At 45.4% G+C, this 26428-nt stretch overlaps 5 protein-coding genes across 19 annotated transcripts in view; 1 reads left to right on the top strand and 4 right to left on the bottom strand.

Annotated features, from left to right (window-relative positions):
- The window catches only part of SLC20A2 (solute carrier family 20 member 2), a 57586-nt gene extending 56407 nt beyond the window's left edge, over positions 1-1179 (bottom strand). For 3 of the 4 annotated variants that reach the window (XM_090138684.1, XM_090138686.1, XM_090138687.1), the window contains exon 1: positions 1061-1178. The gene's annotated coding sequence lies outside the window, so the exon portion shown is untranslated. Of the gene's footprint in view, positions 1-1060 lie in introns of all 4 variants that reach the window. The other variant, XM_031607586.2, reaches the window with a different exon arrangement.
- Positions 1180-1331: 152 nt separating this feature from the next.
- On the bottom strand, positions 1332-3714 carry SMIM19 (small integral membrane protein 19). 2 transcript variants are annotated; one of them, XM_031607605.2, is made up of 3 exons: positions 3383-3692; positions 3174-3298; positions 1332-2180 (listed from the first exon to the last, which is right to left on the bottom strand). In XM_031607605.2, exons 1-3 carry the CDS (start codon positions 3538-3540, stop codon positions 2110-2112), a joined length of 354 nt encoding a protein of 117 aa, XP_031463465.1. In that variant the 5' UTR covers positions 3541-3692; the 3' UTR covers positions 1332-2109. The 2 variants fall into 2 exon arrangements, with proteins under 2 accessions (XP_031463465.1, XP_031463466.1); XM_031607606.2 differs by lacking the exon at positions 1332-2180 and adding an exon at positions 2257-2467 and having other exon boundaries at positions 3383-3714.
- Positions 3715-3824: 110 nt separating this feature from the next.
- Positions 3825-26428, top strand: part of HGSNAT (heparan-alpha-glucosaminide N-acetyltransferase) — a 22986-nt gene continuing 382 nt past the window's right edge. Inside the window, exons 1-18 of one of the 6 annotated variants that reach the window (XM_090138690.1) lie at positions 3825-4106; positions 5189-5338; positions 13236-13363; positions 13679-13800; positions 14680-14749; positions 15377-15446; positions 16541-16647; positions 17099-17175; positions 17754-17784; positions 18001-18161; positions 18444-18559; positions 19238-19359; positions 19821-19947; positions 20103-20189; positions 20796-20873; positions 21004-21074; positions 21195-21307; positions 22326-23964. In XM_090138690.1, coding sequence (XP_089994816.1) covers positions 4062-4106; positions 5189-5338; positions 13236-13363; positions 13679-13800; positions 14680-14749; positions 15377-15446; positions 16541-16647; positions 17099-17175; positions 17754-17784; positions 18001-18161; positions 18444-18559; positions 19238-19359; positions 19821-19947; positions 20103-20189; positions 20796-20873; positions 21004-21074; positions 21195-21307; positions 22326-22507 — 1857 coding nt within the window. In that variant the 5' untranslated portion in view covers positions 3825-4061 and the 3' untranslated portion in view covers positions 22508-23964. Of the gene's footprint in view, positions 4107-5188; positions 5339-12958; positions 13364-13678; positions 13801-14679; positions 14750-15376; positions 15447-16540; positions 16648-17098; positions 17176-17753; positions 17785-18000; positions 18162-18443; positions 18560-19237; positions 19360-19820; positions 19948-20102; positions 20190-20795; positions 20874-21003; positions 21075-21194; positions 21308-22325; positions 23965-26428 lie in introns of those variants that run through there. The other 5 variants (XM_090138689.1, XM_031607588.2, XM_090138692.1 and 2 more) reach the window with 5 other exon arrangements.
- Positions 10941-12906, bottom strand: POMK (protein O-mannose kinase). Its single transcript, XM_031607603.2, has 2 exons — positions 12436-12906; positions 10941-11865 (listed from the first exon to the last, which is right to left on the bottom strand). Exons 1-2 carry the CDS (start codon positions 12721-12723, stop codon positions 11092-11094), a joined length of 1062 nt encoding a protein of 353 aa, XP_031463463.1. The 5' UTR covers positions 12724-12906; the 3' UTR covers positions 10941-11091.
- The window catches only part of INTS10 (integrator complex subunit 10), a 19921-nt gene continuing 17557 nt past the window's right edge, over positions 24065-26428 (bottom strand). For 4 of the 6 annotated variants that reach the window (XM_031607584.2, XM_031607585.2, XM_090138683.1 and 1 more), the window contains 2 exons: positions 26154-26231; positions 24065-24442 (listed from right to left, as the gene is read on the bottom strand). In XM_031607584.2, coding sequence (XP_031463444.2) covers positions 24286-24442; positions 26154-26231 — 235 coding nt within the window. In that variant the 3' untranslated portion in view covers positions 24065-24285. The remainder of the gene's footprint in view (positions 24443-26153; positions 26232-26428) is intronic. The other 2 variants (XM_031607580.2, XM_031607581.2) reach the window with 1 other exon arrangement.

Below are 26428 nucleotides of genomic sequence, written 5' to 3'. Positions count from 1 at the left end.
ACTTTGGAACAGTTTTTTTTTAAAGGTCACAACCTTTCCCCGACCAAGATTCCTAAAAATTCAGCATAAGAATAGGTTCCTGTGTATGCCTACAAGCCTGACCGCTGTAAATGGGCACACAGAAAAGATCTATTGTCCACGCTGCCTTTGCTTTCAGGCACTGATTTCTTTATTGCCGGTTAAAGAAAGCACTCATTTCCATATGCAATACTGTGAATTAACTGGTAAAAGTCACCGCAGAAATTTCGAAGGTAACAAATGAAAAGTTCTGCCTCGCCTGCACCTTCTGTCCCAGGCATAGGTGTATTGTAGGGTGAGATATAAGAACACCAATAGAACAGAGTTCGGCTTTGCTGCATAAAACGTCAGTAGATGCATTTGTGTCAGGAAAATCAAGCACTACCGCCTTTTGCTCAGGGTTCGAGCAACGTTCTTACGATGCCCATAACAAGTGCTACGGCGTCTGCATTTCTTGCACCTCAAGCTTTTTTTTTCACCTCATCGAGTAAGCTGGTGAGATACCTGCGTCGCTACCTGAGGTCCATACGTGCTGCAGAGCCCTGCAAGTTGCCCTGCCTTTCCAAGCACTCCACGGCGCTTCCAGCTCAGCTGAGTGGAAAATCGTAAAACAATTCGCTACAGAAAGACAGACTTTAGTTCGGGGTTCGGTGAACTGGAAAGAATGGCTCACTCTGACACGCTGCTTTACTGACGCGCCGGGAGCCGCGCCGGGCGCAGCCGAGGGCAGCAGCAATGCCGGAATACGCCCACGAGGAGAGCTCCGGCCCCGCGCTCCGTCGCCGCAGCATCCCAGGTAGGCTGGGGCTCGGGGCAGCGCGCCCGGCGGTCCGTCCATCCGTCCGTCCGTCCGTCCATCCATCCCTTCCTCCCTCCCTCCCTGCCTCAGCCCGCGCTTTCTCCTCAAGCGGCTCCTTCCCGCCTCACAATCGCCCCCCGCGTGCGCCGCCGCCGCCGCCGAGGCGGCCCCCTTCCCTTGCAGCGAGGGGAGGGGCGAGGGCGGGGCGGCCCCACTCGCGTGCCCCGCCGTGGCCCCACTCACCGCCCGTCGGGCGCCCCGCGAGGAGCAGCAGCAGCGGCGGCGGCGGCACCAACAGCAGCCGGCGCGGCCCGGAGGCGGAAGCAGCGGCAGGAAGTGAGGTCGATGCGGAGGGGGCGCCGCTTCCGGCGGGGAGGGGGAGCTGAGGCTCTGGCAGCACCTGGCGCTGAGGCCAGGAAATATAGCTGTGTTTGGGCGCGCTCCCACCTCCGTGCTGTCCCAGTCTATCCAAATGCTGCAGTGCCACAAATTAGCGCAGATACGTCCTCAAGTATTACTCATGGTTAGATGCTTTTATTAAAGTCATTTCTGAAGTATTTTTTAAGTTAACCAATCCAATGATCTACAGTGGGGAACTGAAAAAAAAAAAGTTAGGGTGTGAGGCTTCTTCAGGCTGAACAGTGCTTTTGGTACTGGTCACAAATATTTACAGACAATCTGTTCTTTAAACCAGTTAATGATAAATGTAGCTAGCTCCTGTTGCTACAGTGTTACAGCACTTGTTATAAGCATCACTTGAACCCGCAGCTCACTGCGTACCTATGAGCTTCTCCAGGAAAGGCTCACAGCAGTGTGTACAAACTGACACGGAGACCACAATGTTCCTGCACTGCAGCCAGCGCTACAGCCGTGGCTCTCAGCTGCCCGCCCACACTGGGCAGAGAGGCCAGCATCCTCACCCACGTTTACTGAATACATTAAGGAATTTCAGCACTGCTTGGCTGAGGAACCAGGCAGATTCCTGGCAGCCCGGTACTGCCTTACTTCCCATACAGTACCGTTTGTGGAGCTGATTTCCAACGTGCTCGTAAGACTGCACCTCTTCCTTCAGAGGCTTCTCTGAGCAGCTCTGTCCTGTGCTGGGTACTGTCATTCAGAAGGCATTCCTTTTACTCCATGAGGCTCAGAGAAAAGCTACCAAGAACAGAGCTTTGAGTGCTCTACCCCTTTCTTCTCCCCCTTGCATCGATTAAGAGGCATTGAAAATAGCTCCACACCAACTGGCACTGTCAGCTCTGGAAATAAGTCCTGAGTTCCTACAGCTGTAGGCTTTACTCCACTGACAGCTGTACGCTTTCAGTCTGTTTTGGTGGCTGCTGCTGCTGCTGCTCATATTTTCTTGCTGGAAGAAAAAAAAAAAAAGAAACACTGATCATCACAAATTACACTACCAACATATATATTTATATATACACATATGTGCATATACATCTATGTAAGTATGTAAACATGATTCAAGCAAGAGAGATCTAAGATTAGAGAACGTTGTTTCATAGTTCAGCTGCATGAGAAGTCTCAGTCACCATACAGAATTGTCCTTTAGCATGTGGCCTTGGAAGGTCTGAGCAGCAGCGTCACAGCAACACATCAGTGCATAGATGGCAAAGAAATACCATTCCATTCAGATCCCTTTATTAAAAAAAATAATATTCAATTAAAGATTGTGGCTTCAGAAGTACTATTCTGAGCAACTTGTTAGTCACCCAGTAACTCTCTGTAGCACAGGAGCCATGTACTAACAATGACATTTACTTCAAAAGCAACCTGGTTAGCAAGACAAAGGAAGATCAAAGCATTGTGCACAGTGCAACACACAACAAATGCCAGCTGGCATTCCTCTGTAAGTAGTATGGCCATTTTGTTGCACACGATGCAGTGGCCTGGTTTGACAACCTTGAAGTTTAAAAGGTGGTTTCAGCTCACTATGTTTTCCTTGCCCTTCTTCTGTTGCTTACATGCTAAGTGTGAGGCAAATGCAGGTGTTTTGCTGAGCTGGGAATGCAGAATATCAGAGCCACAGGCCTCTCTCCCATTTCAATCCTGATACTCATCATTCGAATGGGAGTGGCAACACTTAGTGATACAGTAAAATTCTCATTTATTTTCAGCTCGAGAAGTGGAATTACTCATGACTCCACAGGCAGTCCTCTGCAGTTTGACACCTGCATCCACTTTTTGACTTCTGCACACTGGCAGCAATTCCCTCACGCCGTCCTGAGGCCACAGAGCAGCGCCCTGGGCTCCTGAGGAACCCCTGCGCAAGGGGCCAGGCCGACAGCCCTACGGGGTCGCCCCACGCAGGAGCCCCCTCGGGGCCGGGCCGAGCCGCCCTTACCGATGGAGTACATCTCCAGCTGTTGCCGCAGGCGGATCTTCTTCATGCTGTTGTAGAAGTTGGGCTCGGGAGGCGCCTCGGCTGCAGGAGGCAGAGTGAAGATGCGCAGGATCCTCCTCTTGTTCCTGCGGGGGCACGGCAGCACGGTCACGCGTGGGGCGAACGCGGCTGCCCCTTCCCTTCCTTTCCCTTCCCTCTCACCCCCTTACCGCCGCGTATAGACGAGCAGGGCGAGGCTGGCCAGCACCACCAGCAGGTACACGTTGGTGGCTTCGTTCCAGGCCTCGTGCACCGAGTAGTCGATGGCCCCGCTGTCGCCCAGCGCCGCCGAAGCGCCTCCGCCCGCCCCCCCGGCCGCTGCCGCCATGGGAGAGGACGGCGCTGGGGGGCGGCCGTTAGAAGCGGGCGCGGAAGGCGGGAAGTGACGTGGCGCGCGGCCCTTGGGGCCGCCATGGGAAGCGGCGCCTCAACATCCCCGCCGCCATCTTGGGGAGGGGGGACTGAGAGGCGGCTCCCATCTTGGGACCACTCCCCCGACGCCGCGTGCTTTCATTGTCGTTTAGCTGTAAGTGGTTCTTGATGCAGACGGAGGTGCAGTTCGGTGACGTTTTGTGCCGCAGCTGGCACCGCGAACGCAACTCGCGCTGCCTGTATCCGAGAGAAAACGCGTGCAGGCAGACGGGGCGGGAGGGGGCGCGACTTCAGCAGCCCCGAAGGGTTGGCACCTTTGCTCACTCTGTTCGAGCAGTGACCGGTGTCAGAGGAAAAAGGCTCTGACTGTCAAGTGCCTTCGATTCTCACATAGCAACTAAATTTGGCAGCCCAAGTTGCTAAAACAGAAATAGCACTTTCTACTTTTTTTTTTCCCCTTTTTGAAATGGTGCCAAAATGGGAGCTGCTGGATATTCAGCTGCTGGAGAAACAGAGCTTACTGTATGTTCCATATGCTCCTGGTTTGAAAAAGCATAACTATAGGACTATACTGAGGCAGAAAAGGAGGTGCAGAGACGGTGCTTCAGCTTAGAAAGTTGTCTGAAGTACTTACTGAGACACAGACTAACCAGGCAAACAAAGGGTGTTCTAACACGTGCACACATACACTAATTTTCTTGCTCCTTAATTTCCTATGTCTGAGCTGCATGATAGGCCAGGTGTGCTGTCCTTTCTCCTTCCCCCTCCCCACTCCCTGCCTGCTCTGGCCCTGATACTTAATTTTATCACATGTCTTTAGGTTATATGTGCTTATTGGAATTGTTTGCTATCACCACTGTATACAAGTTAATAGGGAAAAAGAATGCTTTTAGGGCATGGTGCATCTAACCTATTTCAAACATTCATGATAAGTCCTCCTGTGCCTAGGGAGTCTCCCTGGCTCATTACTGATTTGAGGAAGGGCCTAAACACTGTGTTAACATGGCATCTTTGCAAATGTCCAAGCAGTCTGTGGGAACTGCATCCTTTGGGTAGCCGTTTTCTGAATACAAGTTGCAACAAGTAACCCTGCTCCCATGCTATGGGACAGCTTGAAGGGGCTTCAGGTCAGGGCAGAAAAGGATAGGAGATGAGTGAAAATGAGAATATCCAAAAATTAAAGGCTATTATCATGAGAAAAATTCCTTGCCCCCCATGGTGTGGGAAAGGAGAGCTGAAGGACATCAATTAGACATAATTCTAGGTCATTAAATTGAGATGGCACCCATGCACAGAACTGTGGAAACCACTAAGATAAAAAGAGTCTATCAGTTAAGAAATATGTCTCAAACCAGTAAATTAAGCCTGGTTTCATGGGGATTTAAAACAGTTTCTCACAAAGTTGAGGTTTTTCATTCGTGTTTTCTTTTTTTTTTTTTCCCCCGGTATGTTGAACTTTTTGGCCAACTGGCCTGACGGAGAATAAGCATTAATACGGATCTTCATGTTTTACTACTACCTACAGACTTCAATTAAAATCAAGCTCACTTGTACTGGGTGCAGTTAATATCTATCTAAAGGTGCTCTCTTCATTAACCCCGCAGCTTCACTCTGGACAATCTGGGAAGACGCTGAATGCCCTTAAGACTGCACCCAGCTTCCCTTCTGGAGAAAACCAAGATGCAACAAAATACAACTTCATCTCTCAGGGTTTTCCTCCTGCACAAAGGAACGCACTCTACCTCACCCAACAGGTACTTGATTTCTTTCAGTTAATTAAATACTCCATTTAAAACAGATAATCCCCCCACCCCCTACTCAGAAGAAACAGAGATTTTTTTTCTTTCCCCACATATCCCTCTGAAGTTCACAAATATTAAGCTGTAAGTCGGACAGGGTTAGGAGCTGTGCTAAATGTGACAGTCTTGCAAACCTCAGAAGTGGCGATTTCGCACTTGCTGCCCTTTGCAATAGGACTTCTGGGGGCGTAGGTCTTCAATGTGATGTTCTTGAGGAATCTGGTCCAATACCAAAGCTGATAGACTGTAAAGCTAGGTTATCATGTCCTGGTACATCGGTCTTTCCTCTTACAGCTTCTATAGCTTGGGCTCCTGAACACCTTTAGAAATTGGTGCATAAACTGAGGTTGAATTTGGTCAGCAAAGTCAAGCCTCGCAGTTGTAGTTAACGAGCAGAACAAATGGTGTAACCTGTCCGTGTAGAGCATTTAGCTTGTTTATTTGTAGCTTGAATTAAGTCAAATGAAACAGCCAACCCTGGAGTTTACTGCTAATGTAGGAGGACATTAGTTTGTGAGTTCTGTCTTTTTTTTCTAATATTAAAGGTTTTTTTTATAGGGGAAGGACTGTCATTTTGTGCTATACCTATATAGCCTGCATGTAGGCACTGAGCAAATAATATATAATAACAAGTGGCACTGACACAAGCTATTCTGGCAAAATGTAGCCAGTAGGAACCTAAGCTTAGCAGCTAGATTGTCAGCACTACACAGTACCAAATACAAATGAGGTGTTTCAGCTATGGTTCTGATTCAGCTTCTCATAGGAACCGGCTCTGGGGGAGAAAAAAGTATAACTGTGTAATTTAACTCAAAAAAATCCCAGCTGTTTCAAAAGTGGAAGCTTAGCTCATCCTGTAGAGAAATCTAGCATTCACTTCAGTCCGATTAAGAACGATTCAGATAATTACTGAAAAGGGTCTTCCAGGTCTACATGGAAAGAATCCTATTTTCAAAAGTCTTCAGCATCTGCCAACTGCTATAAATTTGACTGAAAACTGTCAAATACTTGACAACTTTGAAAATCCAGTTACTTCCTATACAAAATGTGAATGCTGGAATCTAACAGTCTTTTGAAATGTATGGCCAAGGAATCTGAGCGTGTCTGTATAAAAATATATATAATTATTCATGGATTTTGAGTTACCCAGGGCTAAATGGAAGTCAGAAATTGCTGAGGCATAAGTATCAATGTAATGTAAATACATTCACCATTTCATCCTGATAAATACTGGATTATAGACTTCAGAAACACAGACTGACAATTATTGGAAATCCTGTGGTCATCTCAAGTATGTCATCTCAAGTATACAATATTTCAGTTAAAGTAAAACCATAAAATCCTTTTTCTTTTTTCAAAGTACCATCTAGCATATAATTTATTGGGATGAACTCTACAAATATGTGCATTATATCACGCTAGAAGAACTTGAGAACCACTTTTTTCTTGTTCCCAGGGTCATTCAGCTATTGGTAATGTACTACAGACATAATGATAGAATCAGTTTACAGTTGCGAGTTCTGCCAAATATCTCACAATTATATTTTGCAAGCAACACTGCCTCTGTTTCACAGAGATAACAGTGTGGTGTTTTGTTTATGTGGTAACAAAGAAAAATACTGTTTTAGGGTTGTGACAGAATTTCAAAAAGTTTTTGTGGTATTCTAAACTTCTGAGACACTTAATAGTTACCACTCCATTAAATACAGAGTGGCATGGGCTTTGAAAGCGTCCCTCAAAAACCAAAAAAGAATCATAGAATTATGAAGGTTGAAAAATACATGCACCTACCATGAATACTGCCCAATAAGCTATGTCTCTAAGTGCTACATCTTCCCTTTCCTTAAACACCTCCAGGGATGGTGACTCCACCACTTCCCTGCGCAGCCTCTTCCGATGCCAAAGAAGGAAAGGGTCTGTTCAATTAAACCAAATGTGCCCTCTTTACATCTTCAGCATTTATCCAGACATACATATCAGCTGATATCTATATGCAAACCATACGTTTTAATTGTGTCAGACATACAGATGAGTTGCTGTAAAGTCCGCTCACCTGGATTCAGGATTGTAGGACTGCTTTTAGGATGTAATTTGAAACCCATGGCATGTAAATCAAAACACACACCATCAAACTTCAGTCACCTAGTAGTCTGAGGAAAAAAAACACAGAATTGTGGAATATTCAAGTTGGGAGGAGCCCATAAGGATCATCAAGTCCAACTCCTAACTCCACACAGGACCAAAGCAAACCAATAAACACTTTACAATGTCTTGACACTGACCACTGAGGTGGTTTGGGGAAGCTCCCTGCAAGAGAAGAGCACCAGCAGCAGTCCCGTTCCTTCTGGAGCCTGCATTTGTGTGACCGATTACTTTGGCAGGACTTTTGGGGTAGAGGAACAGGGATACAATAGGAAGGCTAGCAGTAACCATCTCAGGTGTTCAGGAGAAGCATATTTTGTGGGAAAGGACAAGGAATGTGGGTGCTTTGATTTGAGCTTGGGATGAGAGCCAGCGGTGTTGTTGTACAGAGCAGAGCTGTGGCAGTAGACATGGCAGTAGAAGTCATGTTCACTGTCCTAAGGCCAGGCAGAGTGTGGATTAGAAGAGAGGAGCTTGCAGGTTTTTCACTGTGAAAAAGGCATGTTCCTACTCTTCATTCTTTGATGTTTTCCAGCAGATAAAAAACACTGCTTATAGAAGAGACAGAAAAACCCCTGAATGTTTACCATGACTATCAGTGATAGTGAAAACTGGAATGGCCAGCAGATTGAATTAGAAAGAACAGAGGCAACTGCACATAGGGCTGACTTGCCTCTTCCCCTTCTGTGAAACCTCAGCTAGGTTCCAGTAAGGGAAAGGAGCTAGAAATGAAGGAATGTCAGGGTTCATACAATCCTGAGATTGTGGAAGAGGTTAATTGGGAAGAACAGAAAGAGGGAGAGGGTGCAAACTCCTCTGATTTTCCTGAAAAGCTGGAAGGAGGTGACACTCAGCCTTGGTTGAAGTTTGGACCAGGCTGAGACCAAAAGTGATGGTAACGAATGCAAGTAAAACAAGCAAGTTATAGAGGAGGTGGCACCTTCATTTGTCATGGTGGCTCTTCTGAGAGCTCTTACATCTGCCTTGTTACTACAGACATGCTAACGCAAACACCATGCCATCTTTCAGGGGTATACTGAAATTTGTTAGAAAAGCAGGATCCCAAGGTCTCCCAAGGGCAGATCCCGGCTATGTTTGAGTAGGAGAGACTGCAGCTGCTAAGTAAAGCTAAACTGACCTTCATGCTGCCATCTAGTGTTCCCTTGCACATAGAAACAACGTTCCCCAAAGAAATACTTTAAATCTCCATTAATGCTCCTCTGTTCAGAAGAAATGTAATTTATTCTTGCTGGAAAAGAAGGCTGGACAAGACAGAAGCTGAATAGGAGGGAACAAGGAAGACACATATGAAGGACACAGTGTTAAGGCAGAAGGTTAGGGAGATACCATTTTTTTAATTTGTTTCACCCAGGAACAGAGACATCTCCAAGGCAAGATTCAGAACCAGATTTTGTCTCCATTTATTTTTCACTCTTCGAAATTCATATGACTGCTTGCAAGGTGCAGTGGTATACAGCAGCAAGAGACCAGCATGAGAAACTTGGCAGGTTCTTCTAGACTGTCCTTGCTACTGCCATAAAAGACAAATGGTGTGTTTACTTCACAGGCATCAGATGCTGATTTTCCTTTCAAGTACACAGAAGGGCTAACAAAAAGTAACAAATGCTGTGGTGGGAATAAGCAAAGGATCTGCCTTGAAGAGCCACAGTAGGATGCTTTTCCAACACCTGCACATCCTAGCTTCATGCTGGAACTGTAAAACCCTGGATAACCCTATTAATAATCATGGGATGATTGACACAATTACAGCAGGGACAGCATTTTTTTTCTCCACACCTTTCTTGAAGGTGCTTTGAGTCGAAGTCCAAAATACACATGAAGTATCCAAAGTCACTGCTCTGTTTTGGAGCTTTAATTTCTGAAAATGTGAATAGGAAAGCTGCCAGGAAGAGCTCTGCTGGCTAGAACTGCACAGCTGGAAAATGGCAAAATCAGCTAAATTAAGAAAATAGACTGCCCACTGGGAAAGAAAAACCATAATGACCAGCTTTGAAAGAACTCCTGCTAGCATTATAAGAAATCAGATAGGAATTTTGTCATTTGCAGGACAGTCTTCTCATTTACAATGAAATTTTATAGCAAAAGAACACAAGCAGTTGGACATAAGTAAAAAACCTGTTTTCTCAGTTCAGTTATAAATTGTTTAGATGAAGTGGACTATCATTGTGACAAGGAACAGAAACAAACTCTTCAGCAGAAAGGACAGTGTACTTCTCTGCCTGCAACTCACCTCTCAAGTAAAGACAAGAAGAAAGCTGCCCCAGGCCCCTAGGCCTTCCAAAGGCCTACTCCATAGTATAGAAATTCTACCATTCACTAATGGTAGAATCCACATCTCATTCACAGTATTCCCATTGTGTTTTTTTTTTTCCACCAAGAGCACAATTAAATCCCAATCTCATCAAACAGGGCCTACTGCAGAATTAAGGCATCATTATTCTCTTTCTCCAGCGGTTGGTACCTGTTACAGCCTGTAACATCCATATTGGTACCAGGAGATTCTCCTCATCTCACTGAACAAAGCAGCAGCCTTATTTTGAATTCAGGTCTGACAGAGTTATTTACTCTGAATGTAAGGCTTTTATTTTCCAACACACAATTTGCTGTGGAAGGAAGTCACGTTCTCTTCCCATTCCCTGTTCTTTCTCCTTCCATCCATCCATGACGTTCAGTGAACACAAAAGTGAGTGCAAAAGGGATGAAATGAATATACATAAAAGATACACTTAGCCCTCTTCCAAAGAGCTCACGCTTCCTGTGGATTAAAAAAGAGCGAGAGGACTCCTGGACCCTCATCTCCAAAGAACCTTACCGAGAATACTGTAGGGGCAAATGTTTCAAAACCAAAACCATGCATGTTTAAGCCGTCTCTGTATCATTTGCTCGCCTACAAACTAGCAACATGCTTGTTTAGTGGGATACAGGGACCACAGAGCAGTGGCTGCACGGCTCCAAAAGCAGCCCATGGAATATCCCATCCAGCAGGGAGGCTGGGCACGGTGGTTGGGAAGGTGGCATCAGGGCTCACCAAAACCTGAAGAGAACTGTACTCATTTTTGAATGCCCACGATTTGTGCGTATGACATGGGCTAAAGCCACTGGAATCAGCACAGAGTTTGAGGGGCATGCTACAGTCTCTGCTCCCCAAACTAATTGTCAGGTGACCTCTGCCAATTAGTTTAAGTAGGACTGTATTTCTTTCTTTTTTTTTTTTTTTTTTTTTTTAACTCCTCTGTACAAAAACATTCTGTGTTTGAAACAGGAATTTTTATATGAATGTTGCAAAAGAAAAATTCTGCTTCTTGAGAAATTTTCCCCATTCTCAAAACTTAATTTCTCCCTCTCCTCTTCTTGCAGTGATAGATTAAACATGCCAATGGGAAAGGTGCACAGCTTCAGCATTGGGTAGATAATTTTTAATCAAAAGGTAAAATACAAAATCAGTTGTTTTTATCTTCTCAGTTGAAGGGACAGAGATTCTGCCCTTCAGGCAAGCTAAATAAATAAGAACATCAACTTCAGTCCACAGTTTGTCTCATGATTTGCTATAGCATTTCCCTAGTACCAGGCATGGCTGCCTCCCGAATCAACAGAGTTAAAACTTTCTTGTAGGTGTCTAAGATCTCCTGGGCAGAAGGCCTTTCGGCTGGGTCCTTCTTCTTACATGCCGCATGAATGTCAAACAAGTGCAGTCGCACAATGTCACTGCCTTCAACATGGCCCAAGAAAAAATTGAAGACATCCGGGATTTTCCAGATGTCTGTTTTTTCATCGTATGGGGGCATAAGGTCATCATCAAATGGCACATCCTCTCCATAGGGCCAACGCTGCTCAGGAGCTACAAACTCTCCCCAGAGCTCCCGATGACCACACTTCACCAGCCTGCCGGCACTCTTGTTCACGAGAGGCAAAGCGTCCAAATCATTCACCAGGATGTGAAAGTCACTTGTTAGAAGATACTGAGAGAGCACCTTGTCCAGGTCGTTTGAATCGCACATCACTAAGGTGCCCAGAGGGCTGCTGTGCAGGTATCGAATTATGCTGACATAGTCTATAGCAAGCATCAGCCTTCGTTGCCAAGTGTTCATGCTCTTGTACTTGGGGATGTGCAGAGTTTCATTCAAACCCCTCAGGGAGCCCAGAGGATGGTACTCAGTGAGGATTGTGAACTGCTTCTCGCAGTAGCCAAGCAGTCGGACAACGTGCTTGCTCTGTAGTGCCTTCAGCATCTTCAGTCCGTGGAGAAAGTCCTCCTTCAGCTCAGGTTTGGTGAGCTGTGAAATGACCACTTTGTTTTCCTTCCACTCAGAAAGAAAGACCTGAGGACAGAGAAGAGATGTATAAGACATGTGGAGAGCCTTCCTCTGCTGACTGTTACCATGTGGCATCCAAGTGAATGCTCAGTCACAGCCGCAAACTACAGTCACCCAGTGCGGTCAGTCCTATGCTGGTGCGTGACCGTACAATGTCGTGTCAGCAGCAAAGCCTCTGGGCTTTGCTGTACCTGCTGCACGTACGTGTCACAGCAAGCCCTTCCTGATTTTGTAATTACAGCACGGGGTGGCTCACGATTTCCTAAGCTTTCATTGGAATGGATGAAGCAAAGGATGGAATGACTTCGTAGCACCCAGCCAGACTCGCTGTGCTCAGTTGCACCATGCGAAGCGCTCCACCCATCCCTGTGGTGCTGCGTGCACAGCCTGGTGTTGTTTGGTGTGAGGTACCAACTGGCCACGGTCACGTTTCTCCTGCCTGTTCCTACCTTACCTTACTTGTAGCCAAAGGCTTTCAGCTGCTGTAAGGGCAGCTATAAAAGCAGCACGGGCAGCTAACAAAGAAAGCCCTCGCTCACTGATTCACTGGAGAGAAGAAAGGATAACCAAACTCACCTTCTTCACAGCTCCTTCGCCAACACGTTTGAGTTTTCTGACTTCCCTATCGATGGCTTCACAGGAGAGCCAGGGGGAGCAGTTTTTCACCGGCCCTAGTCTGAAAGACCCATAAGGGCAGAGGCTGGGCTCGGCGTCGGCACGGCCCGAAGAGCCGTGCAGGCTGCCGAGGTACAGGTAGAGCAGGGCGTTCAGGAGCAGCACCGCCACCAGCAGCAGCACCGGCAGCAGCGAAGGCGCCTCCCTGGGAGGAAAGTCTCTTTTCACGAAATGCGCTTTCTTTTCCATCTCCCCTGTGAAAGACACGGGGGTGCCAGCTCCCTCTGCAGCGCAGGGTCCTAAGGGGCTGTTTCATGGCAGCCCGCACGACCGCCTCCCCGTGCTGCCCAGCCGCGCGGGACGTGCGGCGGGAGGCCAGGCTCCGAGCGCGGCGCGGTCCGACGCCCCCGACCGCCACGACTGGGCCGCGGCGCCGAGCGCGTTTTCAGAGCGGCGCCGCCCCGGGGCGGAGCGCGGCGGGACGATGGCGGCCGCGCTGGCGGCGGCCGTGGCGGCGGCGCTGGGCGCGCTGCTGCTGGCGCCGGGCCGCACGCAGTCGCGCGGAGAGGCCCTCGCTGCCGGGCCGCCGCCGCCGCTCAAGATGGACCAGGCCCTCCTGCTGGTCCGCAACGAGCTGCCCGCGCAGGGCCTCCGCTTGGCCGCCCGCTCCGCAGCCTGCCACCGGGTGAGCGCGCCGAGCCGCGCGGCGACTAGCCCCCGGCCTGCGGCCCGGTTCGCCTCACCCTCCGCTTCCTCCGCAGTGCTCCTACCAGCTTCTGGCCGTCGTCCCGCCGAGCGACGGGGGCCCGGGCGCGGCGGCCGTGGTGGACACCCAGCATCCGCTCAGCCTGCTGCTCAACGGCTCCCGGGCCGGCAGCGAGCTCTGCAAGTAGGTGCCACCGCCCTGGCTCTTCCTCTGTGCTACCGGGTTTTTGTTTCCCCCGCGCTGCGACTGCGATTTATCGCAGCCCTTCACCTCTTTCCTGACCATTGAGACCTGGAGTTCGCCACGCTGTGGTTACGCTGGGTGCGTCTGGGTGCGGGGCCGGCCCGTGGCGGGGCCTGGTCTCACTTGCATAGAGGCAGTGGTGCGAGGAGATGGGTGATGTGAGCTCAGGAAGGGTGATGCTCGCCCTTCGGCTCTCTGAGTGATGCCCTGTTATCTACATGGAGCAGCAAGTTCTGTCTCCCTTTTTCTTTGCAGGATTCAGTATCACTTTGGAGAGTTTGGCAATTACTCCCTCGTAGTAAAGACCCTAAGCACAAGTGCCAAAACCATTTCTTGTGACATAGTCATCAATGAAGGCCCCATCAACAGCTACCTCCGTACGTAATACTCAGCTTTCCTCTTTCGTTCTGCAACATGCATGTCTCTCAATAAAGCCAGCTACCTAAAATGCCTCTGTAGCTACCTGTGTTGTGTTGAAATGTGCAATGGACATGCACGTCTTCTCTCTCAGTGTTTTGCCTGCTTATGTTTTACATCTCTGCCTGAAGGCCCTGGCCAGGATCAGGTCTTCACATTTTTGGAGCAGAAATTAGCCTCGTGAAAATCAGTGGGTATTTTATCCACAGGGAGATTTTATCATTGTTAGTTCCTCTTTCCCTCCATGTTTCTGAAAATACGCAGGACCCTTGTTCTTCCCTCTGTCCTGCTTCTCTCACAAAACAGGAAACAAACCATAGTGTTTGGATTTCTGTTTTGTTGTGCTTTTAATTTTAAACCTGCTGTCTTATGTTTTTGTTCATCTCCTTTCCTGGGCCTTCTTTAAGCTCTCATCTCTTCCATTCCTCTCCTTTGTATTAAGTTTTTCTTCAGTCCTTCCAATTCTCCAGCTATAAAGAAAAATCCTTCATACTTTCAAATTTATTGCTATCTCCCTGTCCTCTTCTCATTGAGGCTCTCTCTGAATCTCTATTTTTTTCATCAGAACATATGGCACGTCAACTCCTTCTTCATTATTGCCTCAGTGCACATTTATTTTGCCCTTTTTTTATGCCAAGATGTGCAGGTGCTGATTGCTAGCTAGCTTTGGTTTTGTTTTTTTCTCTTTGTGGGACTCAGGCTGGGTATACATATTCTGTGGAGAAAGTGGCGTGATGGATGGTGGGTTGAGTTTGTTGTTGTGTCTGTATCACAAACCCCTGCCAATGAGCAGTTTTGTTGCGTAAGATACGGAGTTGTGTTCTTCTCTTCCCATGTAGCTATCCTCTTTGCTTTCCTGGTTTATTCGGGGATCCTTGCTATCCTGATTATCTGTCGCCTTGTTATGAAGTAAGTAAACAGTATGGTAACACCTCCTCATACATGAGATAGGGTCACCCATTTAAAAGTAGCGTGGTAGTGCTTTGGAGTCCCTGCTTGCAGGTAAGACCCTGCTGCCTGGCTGCCATGTACAGGTCAGGTTGTGCTAGCTGTCTGTGCAATGACAAATGCAGAGTGATGTGATTTCTCTTGAGGGATATCTTATAGCTTGCTAGCTCGTGTGCAGAGCAGTTGCTGGAGAGCAGCTGACATCAGCCGTAAGCTGATGCACTCTCTGCTTTGCCCTCCTGTGACTTGTTCCTGGGAACAAATCAGCAGTACAAGTCAGTGGGACCTAAGCATCTTTAACATCTGTGGTCTTATGTCATGTGTACTGAGCGATATCAGTCCCTGTCTGTGGACAGCCTGAGAGTAGAGGTCCCAGACTTGAGCTTATGGCAATGTCATTAGATAAATGGATGTAACTGGGGTCATAGGTACTGGTTGTATATCAGTATTACATACATGAACTGGAGAAACATGGATAGGGGCCATCCTATTGATTTATACTGCTAAATAGTTGACATTAAGACGGAATTGGCTACGAAGCAGCCAATTTTTGTTTGTTTTGTCTTTTAAACTGTTACTGATTTTCAGAATTGGTCCAGTCAGAAACTGGGTTTACAAGAAACTGAACCCTAGGGAAACTGATCGTCTGATTAATTCTGTGAGTGACTGAAGTACCTTTCATTTGCATTTGGTGGTGGTGGTTTCACCTCAGAATAACGCATGCTATCTGGGCATCTGGGGGTTTATTTATTACTTGCCATCTTCTTGTGCCTGTTGCCTTTGCCAAATCTTGTATTGGTGTCAGACAGGCAGTTTTATGTTGATGGAGAGTGCTGGGCTGGGTTTCCAGGTGGGAGTTATGGATTCCTCGCAGAACTTTTGCAAGCTGGGAATATCTAGCTTTCTGCCTCCTTAGTTCCCTTGAAGGACATGCATCTGTGAAAACTGTCCCCATCTGACACAAGCAGTATAAGGGTGGGGTTGAAGTGCCAGCTTGTGTGTTTGCTTGCAGCACAATAGGAAATTTAATGGGAGCTAAGCTTAAATCAAGATTGCTATGACAGCCCTAGAGTTGTCATTTCTGTGGGCCATGTTTTATACTAGAATACAGATGGATTGTCACAGTCTGGGCTTCATATCTAGGAGGTCTGAACCTGCATGGAGTCAGAAGAGCTGGGAGCATAGCTCCGGGGCAATTCTTGAAGTTGCTTATCTCCAGTTATCCATGTTAAAGCAATGTTGCTGCCTTATGCTGTTACTGGAGCTGATCAGAGTGGTTTAGGGAACCCGTCTGGAAAGAAGCCATCCTGCTTTTAAAAATATTCATTTTCTGCTGGTTTAGCTCCCTGAATGGTCTCTCTGTGTGTCAGACAAGTGTTGATGGGATGAGACTGATCCCATTGATGAGAGTCAGCAGCTGGATCTGCTCAGCTCGATTATAATGCTGCCCTCACAGGGATGGCAAGTCTGTGGCTGATTTGGACTGAACCCAGCTCCCACAGATCTCAAACATAGGATTTTCTCATTGGCTTATTGTTTCCACTCTGATCAAAGGTGGAGTACAGAGCATCTGCGTTTTCCTGTCAAATACTATTGGCACACTACAGAGCCACTAGGAGGTTAGAAATAGCAAGTGGGGAAGCAAAAAGAAAAGGAAGATGGGGAGAACCAGGACAAACACGGTGTGCAAATTCATGCAGTTCCACAGCCAGCCACTGACTTGCTTTTCTTGTGTCTGATTTGTTCCTTCAGGAGCTGGGGTCCCCAAGCACCACAGACTCCATTAGCAGTGATCCTTCCCCACGTCTGTGGTGTGCAACGTCTCGGCAACGACTGCGTTCTCTGGACACGTTCCGAGGGTGAGCATAAGACCTTGCCCAAAAGCAGCTCTCCCAAGGGATGGGAGATTTGTCCAAAGACAGATTGACAGTGTATGGAAATATGTAGCAGTGGAACTGCAAAAGCTTTTAACTTGAACGATAATCAAAATTTTAATTATTACTGTTGAAGCATTGCCATAGATCTGGTTTGAGGAAATGTTAAGGTTCTGGTTCATGGTAGAAAAGAGCAACCTACATTCAGCATGAAAATGCAATGTGAAGGTGCTTACTTAAGTTCACTATCATGATCTTTGAAATACTGCTTCTTGTTCAGCAAATCTAGAAGTTTTGTATGTAATCTTTCTTTGAAAATAAACTACGTTACGTCTCACAGTTGGAAATGTTTTAATGGAATAAATGTTAACTGTGTTTGTACATATGTATTTCATTGACATCTGGTACATTCTGTGTTTTTGTTGTTTCTTTTTAGCCTCTCTCTTATAATTATGGTGTTTGTTAATTACGGAGGAGGAAAATACTGGTTCTTCAAACATGAGAGTTGGAATGGTAAAGTACAATTGAGACACAGCTAATCTGCATTTTAAGTTCAATATCTAGATATGGTTACCTGCTGCATTGTCTAGTTGAAGGCTGGGATGCTGTGCTGGTTTGCATCAGTACAGTATCTAGCCTGTTAGGCTAATGGGAGAAGCAATGCATATGCAATGACTTCAAATCACAATCTGTTTGTAAGCTTCTTATTTTTGACATAGTATAATATTTTTAGCTTTTAAGAATCATGGTCATTAAACAGAGTCTAGTACTATAGTCAAGCCTGTGGTGCTTGATGCTGTGCTGTGATGGTGGAGGGGTTCTGCAGTGTGTTGTCCCGGTGGAGAATAGCAAGGATTCCTGTCCTGAAATCTTTCCTGAGACACAGTTATGAACCTGTTTTTGAGGAATGGTAAAAGCAGTGAAACAAGATGATTGGATCTTTCTGTGTTTTGCTTATAACATTTTTTAGATTTTGGGGCATAAAATGACTGCAGACAGCCTGCAGTTCCTCTGGAAACTCATCAATAATGCTGTTAAAGTTTAGGGAAGTTTTGAGGAAAGTAATGTGTTCCTTCTTATTTCTTTTGTAGGATTAACAGTGGCAGACCTGGTTTTTCCATGGTAGGTCTTCCTGAAGAATAGTGTGTCAAGTGATGTTAAGGGTTGCTAGGGGAACATTGCATACTCTCTGCCTTTGTATGAAAATTGATTTGGAGGAGTGATTTTGTGTTAAACAGCTGTTAGTAACCTGCCCCTCTTGATGACAACACGGTCCCTATGAACCAGTAGAGCAGCTGAATGCTGTTAGCTGCTTTGTATCCTCTTTCTGTTCTGTAGGTTTGTGTTCATCATGGGCACATCAGTATCACTGTCGCTGAGCTCCATGCTGAGGTGGGGAAGTTCTAAGCAGAAGGTGCTTGGGAAAATCCTCTGGAGGAGTTTTCTGCTAATCCTGCTGGGAGTCATAGTTGTGAATCCTAATTACTGTCTTGGAGCATGTGAGTGAAACCCTACTTCTGTTGTTCTGCCTCTTTGGCTGGGCTGTCTCCTATAAGAGACTGGCACAATTCTTTCTATTTAACCCCTGTGCTGGGCACTGTTTATCATCTTAGTGTTGACTTGCCCAGGGTTACGATTTACAGACAGTCAAGTGGCAGAATGGAGGTGTCCCGCACACCTGTAGGTGCAGTGGCTCTCAGCTCTGCCTGGGGAAGAGTGGCTTTGTATTTATGAAGGAGCCGACGTCTGTTTCTCTTTCACACTGCATGTATTTTTTCCAGTGTCCTGGGAAAATCTGCGCATCCCCGGAGTACTCCAGAGGCTGGGACTGACATATCTAGTGGTTGCTGCTCTTGAAATCCTGTTTACAAGAGCTGGTGCTGACAGTGGGACTTTGGTAAGTTACATGGGAAGGTAACACATAATACTGCAGTAAGGCTTGAGAGTTTTTGCTCTGTTTGAGTATAAAGAACGTGTCGCATCTTATTTAGTGTGCCACACAGCGTGACCTGGTGAAAACATCAGGGAACACACACCTTTCAGTGTTCCCCTCTGCATTTCATCATGTCTGTCCTTGCTTTATTTGAGGATTTCACTGATCCATCTTGATGGTGTTTAGAAGCAGACATTCCCAGGCATTTCTGATGACTTTCCACTGCCAAGGGACCACAGCAACAGGTCCCTCTATGCTGAATCCTGCGGCCTCTGTTTTGTCCAGTTAATTTTGGCATTGGTTTTTCACAGCAGGGGAACGTTATACCACTTTTTGGCTTTTCTGGAATCTGTTTTCCCAAAAGGCTTTGTTCTACTCAAGACTCAAAATTCCTTGTGACATTTTCCAAGCTGAAAAACATTGTGGGTTTTTGTTTTGGTTTGTTTCCTACCCCCCTCCTCAAAGAATTAAGTGTCTGGAAATCGTCTATGAAGATGAAAAGTCCATTGGCAGAACCCGGTTTTCAACAGAAACAGCCCTCTCTTGTATCTGGGGAACTGCCTGTCAAGAAGTACAGGATGTCCCCAGGGGCATGTTTTTCACTTGCAAGTTAATATTTCCCCTTCCCTCCATCTCATGCAGGAGATGTCATGTCCTGCTCTGCAGGATGTTCTCCCGTCCTGGCCACAGTGGATCTTCATTCTGACGTTAGAAGTAATTTGGCTGTGCCTGACATTTTTGTTACCAGTGCCAGGTTGTCCCAGGTAAGACTGTACTCAGACTACTTTCTGTGGGGCATCAGATTAAGTATTTTCTGTGTGGCAGGAGAAAAAACAGTTACAGGGATAGGACAAAGATGAGAGCTCTAAGGGGAGCAGGCCGAGGGGAACAATTTATCATATAAAGAAGCTTTTAGTTTGGTATTAAAATAACTGGTGTGAAAAGGTGACATCATTGCTTCTGTCGGAAGAAGAGGCTTACAGTCTTTCTCAGGCCTTTGTACAGCAATATACGATCATCACAACATCATCCCGAATTCTGGGTCAGCACTTGTAGAGGAGGTCGAGCAGCCAGCTAGACAGCCAGGGCTGAACTGAAGCCTTGCTTTAGGTTCCTGCCCGTACTCTTGAGACCAGCTGTCACATAGGACCTGCACTTCACTGTGTGCCTCTGGTCAGAGAGGACATCTAGCATCAGTGCTGTAACTGGTTTGTTTCTGTCCTAGGGGCTATCTTGGTCCTGGAGGCATTGGAGATTTTGGAAACTATCCTAACTGCACTGGAGGAGCAGCTGGCTACATTGATCGTTTGGTTCTTGGAGAAAAGCATATATATCAGCATCCCTCTTGCAATGTAAGTAGGTTTTGGTTTGCAGTATGAAGCTGCAGGTTACCACCAAGTGCAGCTGCGAGGAGGGGCTTGGGAAAGATGTGTGTGCTAAAGAGGAAGCTGGAAAAGAAAGGATACTGGTTGCTTGGTTACCTTCTAATAACTGCTCTCTGTTTAAGGTGCTTTACCAAACAACAGTTCCATATGATCCTGAAGGGATCCTGGGGACCATAAATACCATTCTAATGGCATTTCTGGGACTGCAGGTACCTCTTTTTTTTCTGTGTGTTTCATGGGAAAATTTGAGGGCATCTTGGAAGTGGGGAGGCAACTTGTTTTATTTGTGATTGAGACTGGCTCTAACAAAATCTTTTCTAGAGCAATGCTTTCAGGCCACATAGCCTAAGGTGGGTGTCAGAGAAGTGGAATCTAACCTGGCAGTAACTTGAAAAGGAACATGAGCTCTGAGCAGGGATGGATGCAGTGCCAAAAAGCTGTTTGGCCTGGTCAGGGAGTCAGCATGTTTGTTCCTTTGTGCAGGCCCTTGCTGAGGGTTGGGAGGTGGAGTTTGAGTCACAGTGTTGTCCTAACAGAGTTGCTCATCCCATTCTTCAGTATTAACAGAGTAGAAAAGGGATATGAGGGGTACCTCTGCTGCTGAGTAATTTGCGTTTAGGTATTTTTCCCATCTGTGTCCATTCTTTGCAAAGTTTCAATTTTTCAGCCTTTTAGACTCAGAAAAGATCAGTTGATATAAACTCTATTGGTGTCCCTTGCCTTAGCACAGGGAGCCTGTAGCCAATGCAACTACATTTTGAGAGCCAGATATATTTGCAGGCCTTAATTCACTTTTTGTATTCTGCTTGTACTAGGCGGGAAAAATTATCTTGTCATACAAAGACCAGCACAAACAGATTATGAGCCGGTTCTTAATCTGGAGCTTAGTAATGGTAAGCTATTTCACCTAGTGTGGTCTAAGTATCACTGGGTAGCTTCTTAATAGACCTGTCTTCTTGTTCAACACAAACTGTCTGAAATGTTGCAGTGGTTATATAAACTTTAGTAACTTTTCTATTGCAGGGAATTATTTCTGCTATCTTGACAAAATGTTCTAAAGAAGAAGGGTTTATTCCCATAAACAAGAATTTATGGTAAGCTGAGAGCTTTTAGTATGACTTTCTTAAATTATTATTTTACCAGTTTTCCCTTTTTTGTATTGTGATCTGTATGCATCACTTATCTCTCTAACCTCCTATTGAAAATTTGCATAGGTCAACGTCATATGTGACAACCATGAGCTGCTTTGCCTTCATCCTCTTACTGCTGATGTATTACCTTGTGGATGTCAAGAGACTGTGGTCAGGTACTCCATTTTTCTACCCAGGTCAGTGAAAGCACAGCAGGAAACACATTCCTTCCAGTTCTTTCTGAACTATTCTGTTATGTTTCTGTACCTCCTTTGTCTTCAAAGGAATTGGGATTTGGAATGAAGTACCTTGAAGGAGGTCAAAATGGTTAGCTTGAGCTGAATTTTTGCACAGAATTGAGAGACTAGACCAGAAATTTAAGGGAGATGGACTGCCACTATTTAAATGAGGGCTGGAAGCTGCTGTTGCCACATGACTGTTTTAAGTTTCATCTTGAGTTCAGAGAGCAGCTGCCTAGCACCAAGCAAAATACCACAGCTGGCTCACAGTTGGTTTGGAAAGCTAAGCGGAGACTTAGCTAACTTAGTGGGAAACTCAAAGGCCTGTCAGCAGAGCACTACCACTTCTGAAGATGTGGAAGACAAAATCCCCTGGGCAACCACATAGGTTCTCTCCGTGTTTTTAGATAAGCCTGTCTCCCAAAGCATCCCATTGTGGTTTTAACCACACTGGGCTCATGACAAACATTTGAGGACAGAGTGCAAACCCACAGCATAGGGAACATTTCTTCAGCTTTGGTATCTGGACAGGAAGATGGGTAGGGTAACAGCATGGTATCATATCTCCTACCAGAAATCCCAAAGCCTTGAAGGGCAGTCAGCATTTGTTTGGAAAGGCAGTAGATCTGAACAAATAGGTTGGCCCCCAGCCACTCTAAAGACAATAGCTGATTATTCTTGTTAGCAGAATTGTGGGAGCATCCATCTGGTTGTATTTTCAATTTAGCATATAGGTTATCTATTTTTCTTTTCAATACACATTTTCAATGGTTTTCAGTGGTGAAGTCTCTCAGATAATGTGTGAAAGCAAACACATGTGCAGAGCATCCTTGGAACAAGGAATATTAGCTGCTGGGAGAACCTGCTATTGTTTCAGTGCCATTCCATTTCATAAGCCTGGCATGCCTATGCCTGCTTCTTCTGCAGCAAGCTCCTGCTTGCTCTTTTGGGTGCTAAGACCTGTATTTACTTTCAGGAATGAACTCAATCCTGATCTACATTGGACATGAAGTTTTTGAAAACTATTTCCCTTTCAAGTGGAAGATGCAAGACAGTCAATCCCACGCAGAGCATCTGACTCAAAATCTCACTGCAACAACTCTTTGGGTCATAATATCCTATATACTTTACAAGAAAAAGATATTCTGGAAAATCTGATGGAGGTGGTCAGGTAGGCATACATGCTGTTGAGGCAAAGACATAAGATAGATCAGCCTGAGACATTGCCAATTTTGCTGGGTTGTATTAATAAAAAGGGATCCTAGTTCAAGTTTACATTTCCATGGACGTTGCAATCAAAACTTTATGTGACTTAAGGACCATATTTTTGTATTTAGCTAAAACTTATTAATCTGTTGCAGTTGCTCTATTTCTACTTACTGCACTTTTAAAATATTTTACTGATCTCCTACTTTTGTACAGAGAAAATGACTATATTGCAACACTTGGTTATTTAAAGACAGCCTGATGTTGCTCATGAAGAGAGCTGTAAGGGAGCTTGGTAGTGATTGCAAGGGATTATCAGAAGGGACTACGGTCACTGTCATTGCATGTGACAAGGCACCTAAAATCAGAAGCTGGGGCTTATAAAAGCTCTTGGCACCTGCAATATCCCAGCACCAGCTATGGGCACATTTGGTCCAGCTATGTCACATCCCTGTTGTGGAGGGAAGAATGACTGGATTTGCAGATACCCCTGGTTATATTTAGTTGAAATGACACCCAAGATCTGTACATAAGAGAAAAAAGGATCAACTTTAATAGTTTAATTCTACAAAACTGTTATCGCCTATGTGTTGGCTCCCTCACAATTACACTCACTTGGGCTGTGTGTTTTTTGAAGAACTTCAAGTAAACCTTGCGTTACTTCAAGAGGAAAAGGAGAAAGGAAGTAATAAGAGAGTGTCCTGGATTCAAGGCCACACTTGCTGAGAGGGGTACTCCACATGTTGAAAAAGGGAAGTAGCAGCACTGAGAAGGCCAGGCCAACCCCCCAGCCCCTATATAGGATGGTAGTTTGCTTCAGTTCCAGGACCAGCTGAGACATTAGTTTCCAGGCATTACTGGGCCTGTCCCTTAGAACCATTTTCTTTTTCACTGGGTAGTACTGGCTATGGCTTCAGCTCTGCACTAGGGGGAGTAGCACAGTAACTGCTGGAGAAAGCTCAGGACTGCCTTTGTGCTGCAGCAGGCAGTGCCTCAGCACATCTGTTTGCCTTTTGCTGTCATCACGACTGGGGTCAACCTCACCTCCCTGCAGAAGCCTGCGGCTAAAGACCTCTTTCAGTGGGTTGTTAATTGGCATGCTGCTGCTACAGGTTTAGCAGTTCACTTAAGTTCTGAGCCTTTGCATTACAAACCTCTAGCATAGATGATGTCTCAATTTCACATGCTACACAGAATGGATAAGGGCCAGTACTTTGATAATGAAGTTCAATCAGAGCAATCTCCTTTATCAGTGGACTTACATGAGGGCTCTGAATATAAAAATCCAGCAATACAGGTGGAATTCAGTCAAAACCAAAACAGACCAGTTAATTTCTGTGTAGGTAGGATATTTGTCAACTCACTTCTGTTGTGATTTCCATACTAATGCTAATAAAAAGCCTGAAGTATCTTCTGTTCTCTATGCATCTATATGGAAGAAAATAAGACACACCTTAGTATAATGCCTATGAAAAAGAAAAAACAGTACCCACTAACAAATTACAGAAGGCTTTTTAAACCAAGTTTTATTTATAAAGTCCAATCTACCTTCACAAGGAAACGAAACAGTAGCCAAATACCAAGTTGCATTCATGTACTGCAGAACTTATTGCTTGCAGGGAACTTCTGTACCTTTAGACAAGTGATTTCTCCACTGCTCTGCTGCTGTTAGGATAACTAAAAGCCTTCCTCTCTCTCCCTGAGAGAGAGTGCATCATGATCCAGTCCATTCAAGAAAGAGTCTGAAGTAGTAATATTTTCTCATTAATGCAGAACCTATGCAAGACCACCATGAGATTTTCTCCACAACGTGAGACCTGGCGCTCCATGGCCAGTCGGAAGTCTTCTTTCACTCCTTTAGTTATACCCCGGGTAACTGTGTGATGCCTTAAGCCATGAGGAAAAGAGAGAGACAAAAACCAAATCAGGGTTACTTGAGGCACAACAGAAATTTAAGAGGCATTATGTGTCACTACCTGCACATCTATCATACCTGAGTTTATAGAAGGAGATCTGAAGCTTGTACTGGCTATTGAAGTAAGTGTTTAGTAATGTAAAATCTTACAAAAGTTTGGAGTTCTATAAGTGACTATGCTTTCAATGCTTTGGTTATAGTGGCTGTTAGGAAAGAAAACAATGCTGTTCTGGCTAACTAGAGAATGCGTTTTGTTAATCTAACATTTTATGATGATTTCCTTGCATGGAGGGTGCACTAAGGAAGCACAGAATCCTACGGATACTAATTAATGCAAGGTGCAGTGAACTCTTCACAGACTAACACAGAGCACTGAAATCAAGCCAGGCTGAGTGTGCACCAGTAGAAGTCAGCTCTTAGGGAGATACTAGATACCAGGAAAGCATTTATTCTAAGCAGAAGATCAAGAAATGTTCTTAAACAGAATAAAAGGGCTGCTAACTGAGCAAGCTAAAGCACTTCTGGCTGGTGAAACTCATTTTACCTCCCTGGAAAAGGCCTTTCTTATTAACGGCTTTGTCCTCATGCTGGCCTGTTATGCTCAATAGCTGAAGTCTCATCTGTAGAACAGCGTTCTGCAGTGCCAAAGCTCCAGGCTCCACTCACACTAATCCAGAACCCTGTACATTTAAACCAAAACTTCATAGCATCTACCTGCAAGCCACGCTTGATCCAGAAGGCAAAGGGTATGTCTGAAATGAAAGCCTCAACACTAAGGAAGTAACAGCATAAAAACAAATGAGAGAGAAAAGTAAAAATGTTAACTTTGAGAGAAGTCCTGAGTCAGAGATAAGAAGTGAAGACCTGGACCAAACCCAGCATGCACAGTGAGCAACAGAAAGAAAACAAATGGTGAAGGCACGCCAATGCTGGAAATGAAGAATGGCAAAGTCTAGGAATTGCCCTAATCAAAAATAACATTCCACCTTCAATTAAATCACCAATTCCAGAATTTGAGAGGAAACCTGTCAGAGTGGAATTCTGTTCCCAGTCACTCTTCCTTCTGCTGAAGCAGCAGAGACCTCTGTTTCATGTGGAAAAGGCAAAGAGGCTACCAGAAGACCACAGCTAGATTGGGCAAAGTGAAACTGCACTGAAAATACTCTAGAATCCTCATTTTACAGGGTAAGCAATTTTCCATCTTCAATGCCTTAAATATTGCTAGCAGGTGAGTGCTATGGTCAGTTACAACCTAAAGGTTATAGCAACCTACAACTACTGAGCAAGACAGTAGAACTCTTGAAGATAACTGTCATGTAACAGCTGGACAACAGAAAACATTTTAGAACAGCTCAACTAACACGTAGCAGCTACAAATCAATCCAGTATTATCTTGAAAAGGTTACGCACTTGCAAATACATTACTGAACATTGCTATTGTTTTGGCAAATTTCTACTTTTGTTGAATTCAAAAGTGATTTATTAAGTTGAAAGGACACAGATACTGGCAATTTATGGAAAAAATAAAAGAAAATGTTATATAGAACAACATGATTTGCCAGGCAATGTAGGCACAGATGGAGGGAGGAAAAAAAGATATTGAATAAGTTGCTGAAAACCATGGGCAGTAAAACATGTTGACGAAACACAGCACACTATGAGTGGGGTTTTTCCACTTGGTACCTGTCAGCAGTCTGTATGCTGGGCTGTAGCACAGGTATGAATTCCTGCTGCAGTAACCCCATGGGAGGGCTAGAAGTCCTTTAAAAAACAGCAAATAGCAGTATTCAAACACCCACACACCAATTTATCCTCTGGTGCAAAACAACCGTCCAGAAAAAAGGGGCAAGAGAGAACTAGAATGAGCCCAATAGCAGCATTGACCATCAAGCAGTCTACGAAGTGCAGGACTGAGCAGCACTGAACATACAAACATCCCCAAATTTTATTGTTAAGGC

This window comes from Phasianus colchicus, chromosome 4 (genome assembly GCF_987193195.1).
Source record: "Phasianus colchicus chromosome 4, bPhaCol1.hap1.1, whole genome shotgun sequence".
NCBI lineage: Eukaryota > Metazoa > Chordata > Aves > Galliformes > Phasianidae > Phasianus > Phasianus colchicus.
The sequence above is the reverse complement of the archived record's forward strand: the minus strand, read 5'-3'. Positions and strand labels throughout refer to the sequence as shown.

Excerpts from the sequence above, each read along its gene's own strand:
- SMIM19 (XM_031607605.2), bottom strand. The coding sequence starts at position 3,540 with ATGGCGGCAGCGGCCGGGGGGGCGGGCGGAGGCGCTTCGGCGGCGCTG. Across the intron at positions 3,299-3,382 it reads CTGCTCGTCTATACGCGGCG|GAACAAGAGGAGGATCCTGC; the intron begins GTAAGGGGGTGA and ends GTGCCCCCGCAG. Across the intron at positions 2,181-3,173 it reads GCTGGAGATGTACTCCATCG|CAAGAAAATATGAGCAGCAG; the intron begins GTAAGGGCGGCT and ends TTTTTCTTCCAG.
- POMK (XM_031607603.2), bottom strand. The coding sequence starts at position 12,723 with ATGGAAAAGAAAGCGCATTTCGTGAAAAGAGACTTTCCTCCCAGGGAG. Across the intron at positions 11,866-12,435 it reads GCGAAGGAGCTGTGAAGAAG|GTCTTTCTTTCTGAGTGGAA; the intron begins GTGAGTTTGGTT and ends CTCTGTCCTCAG.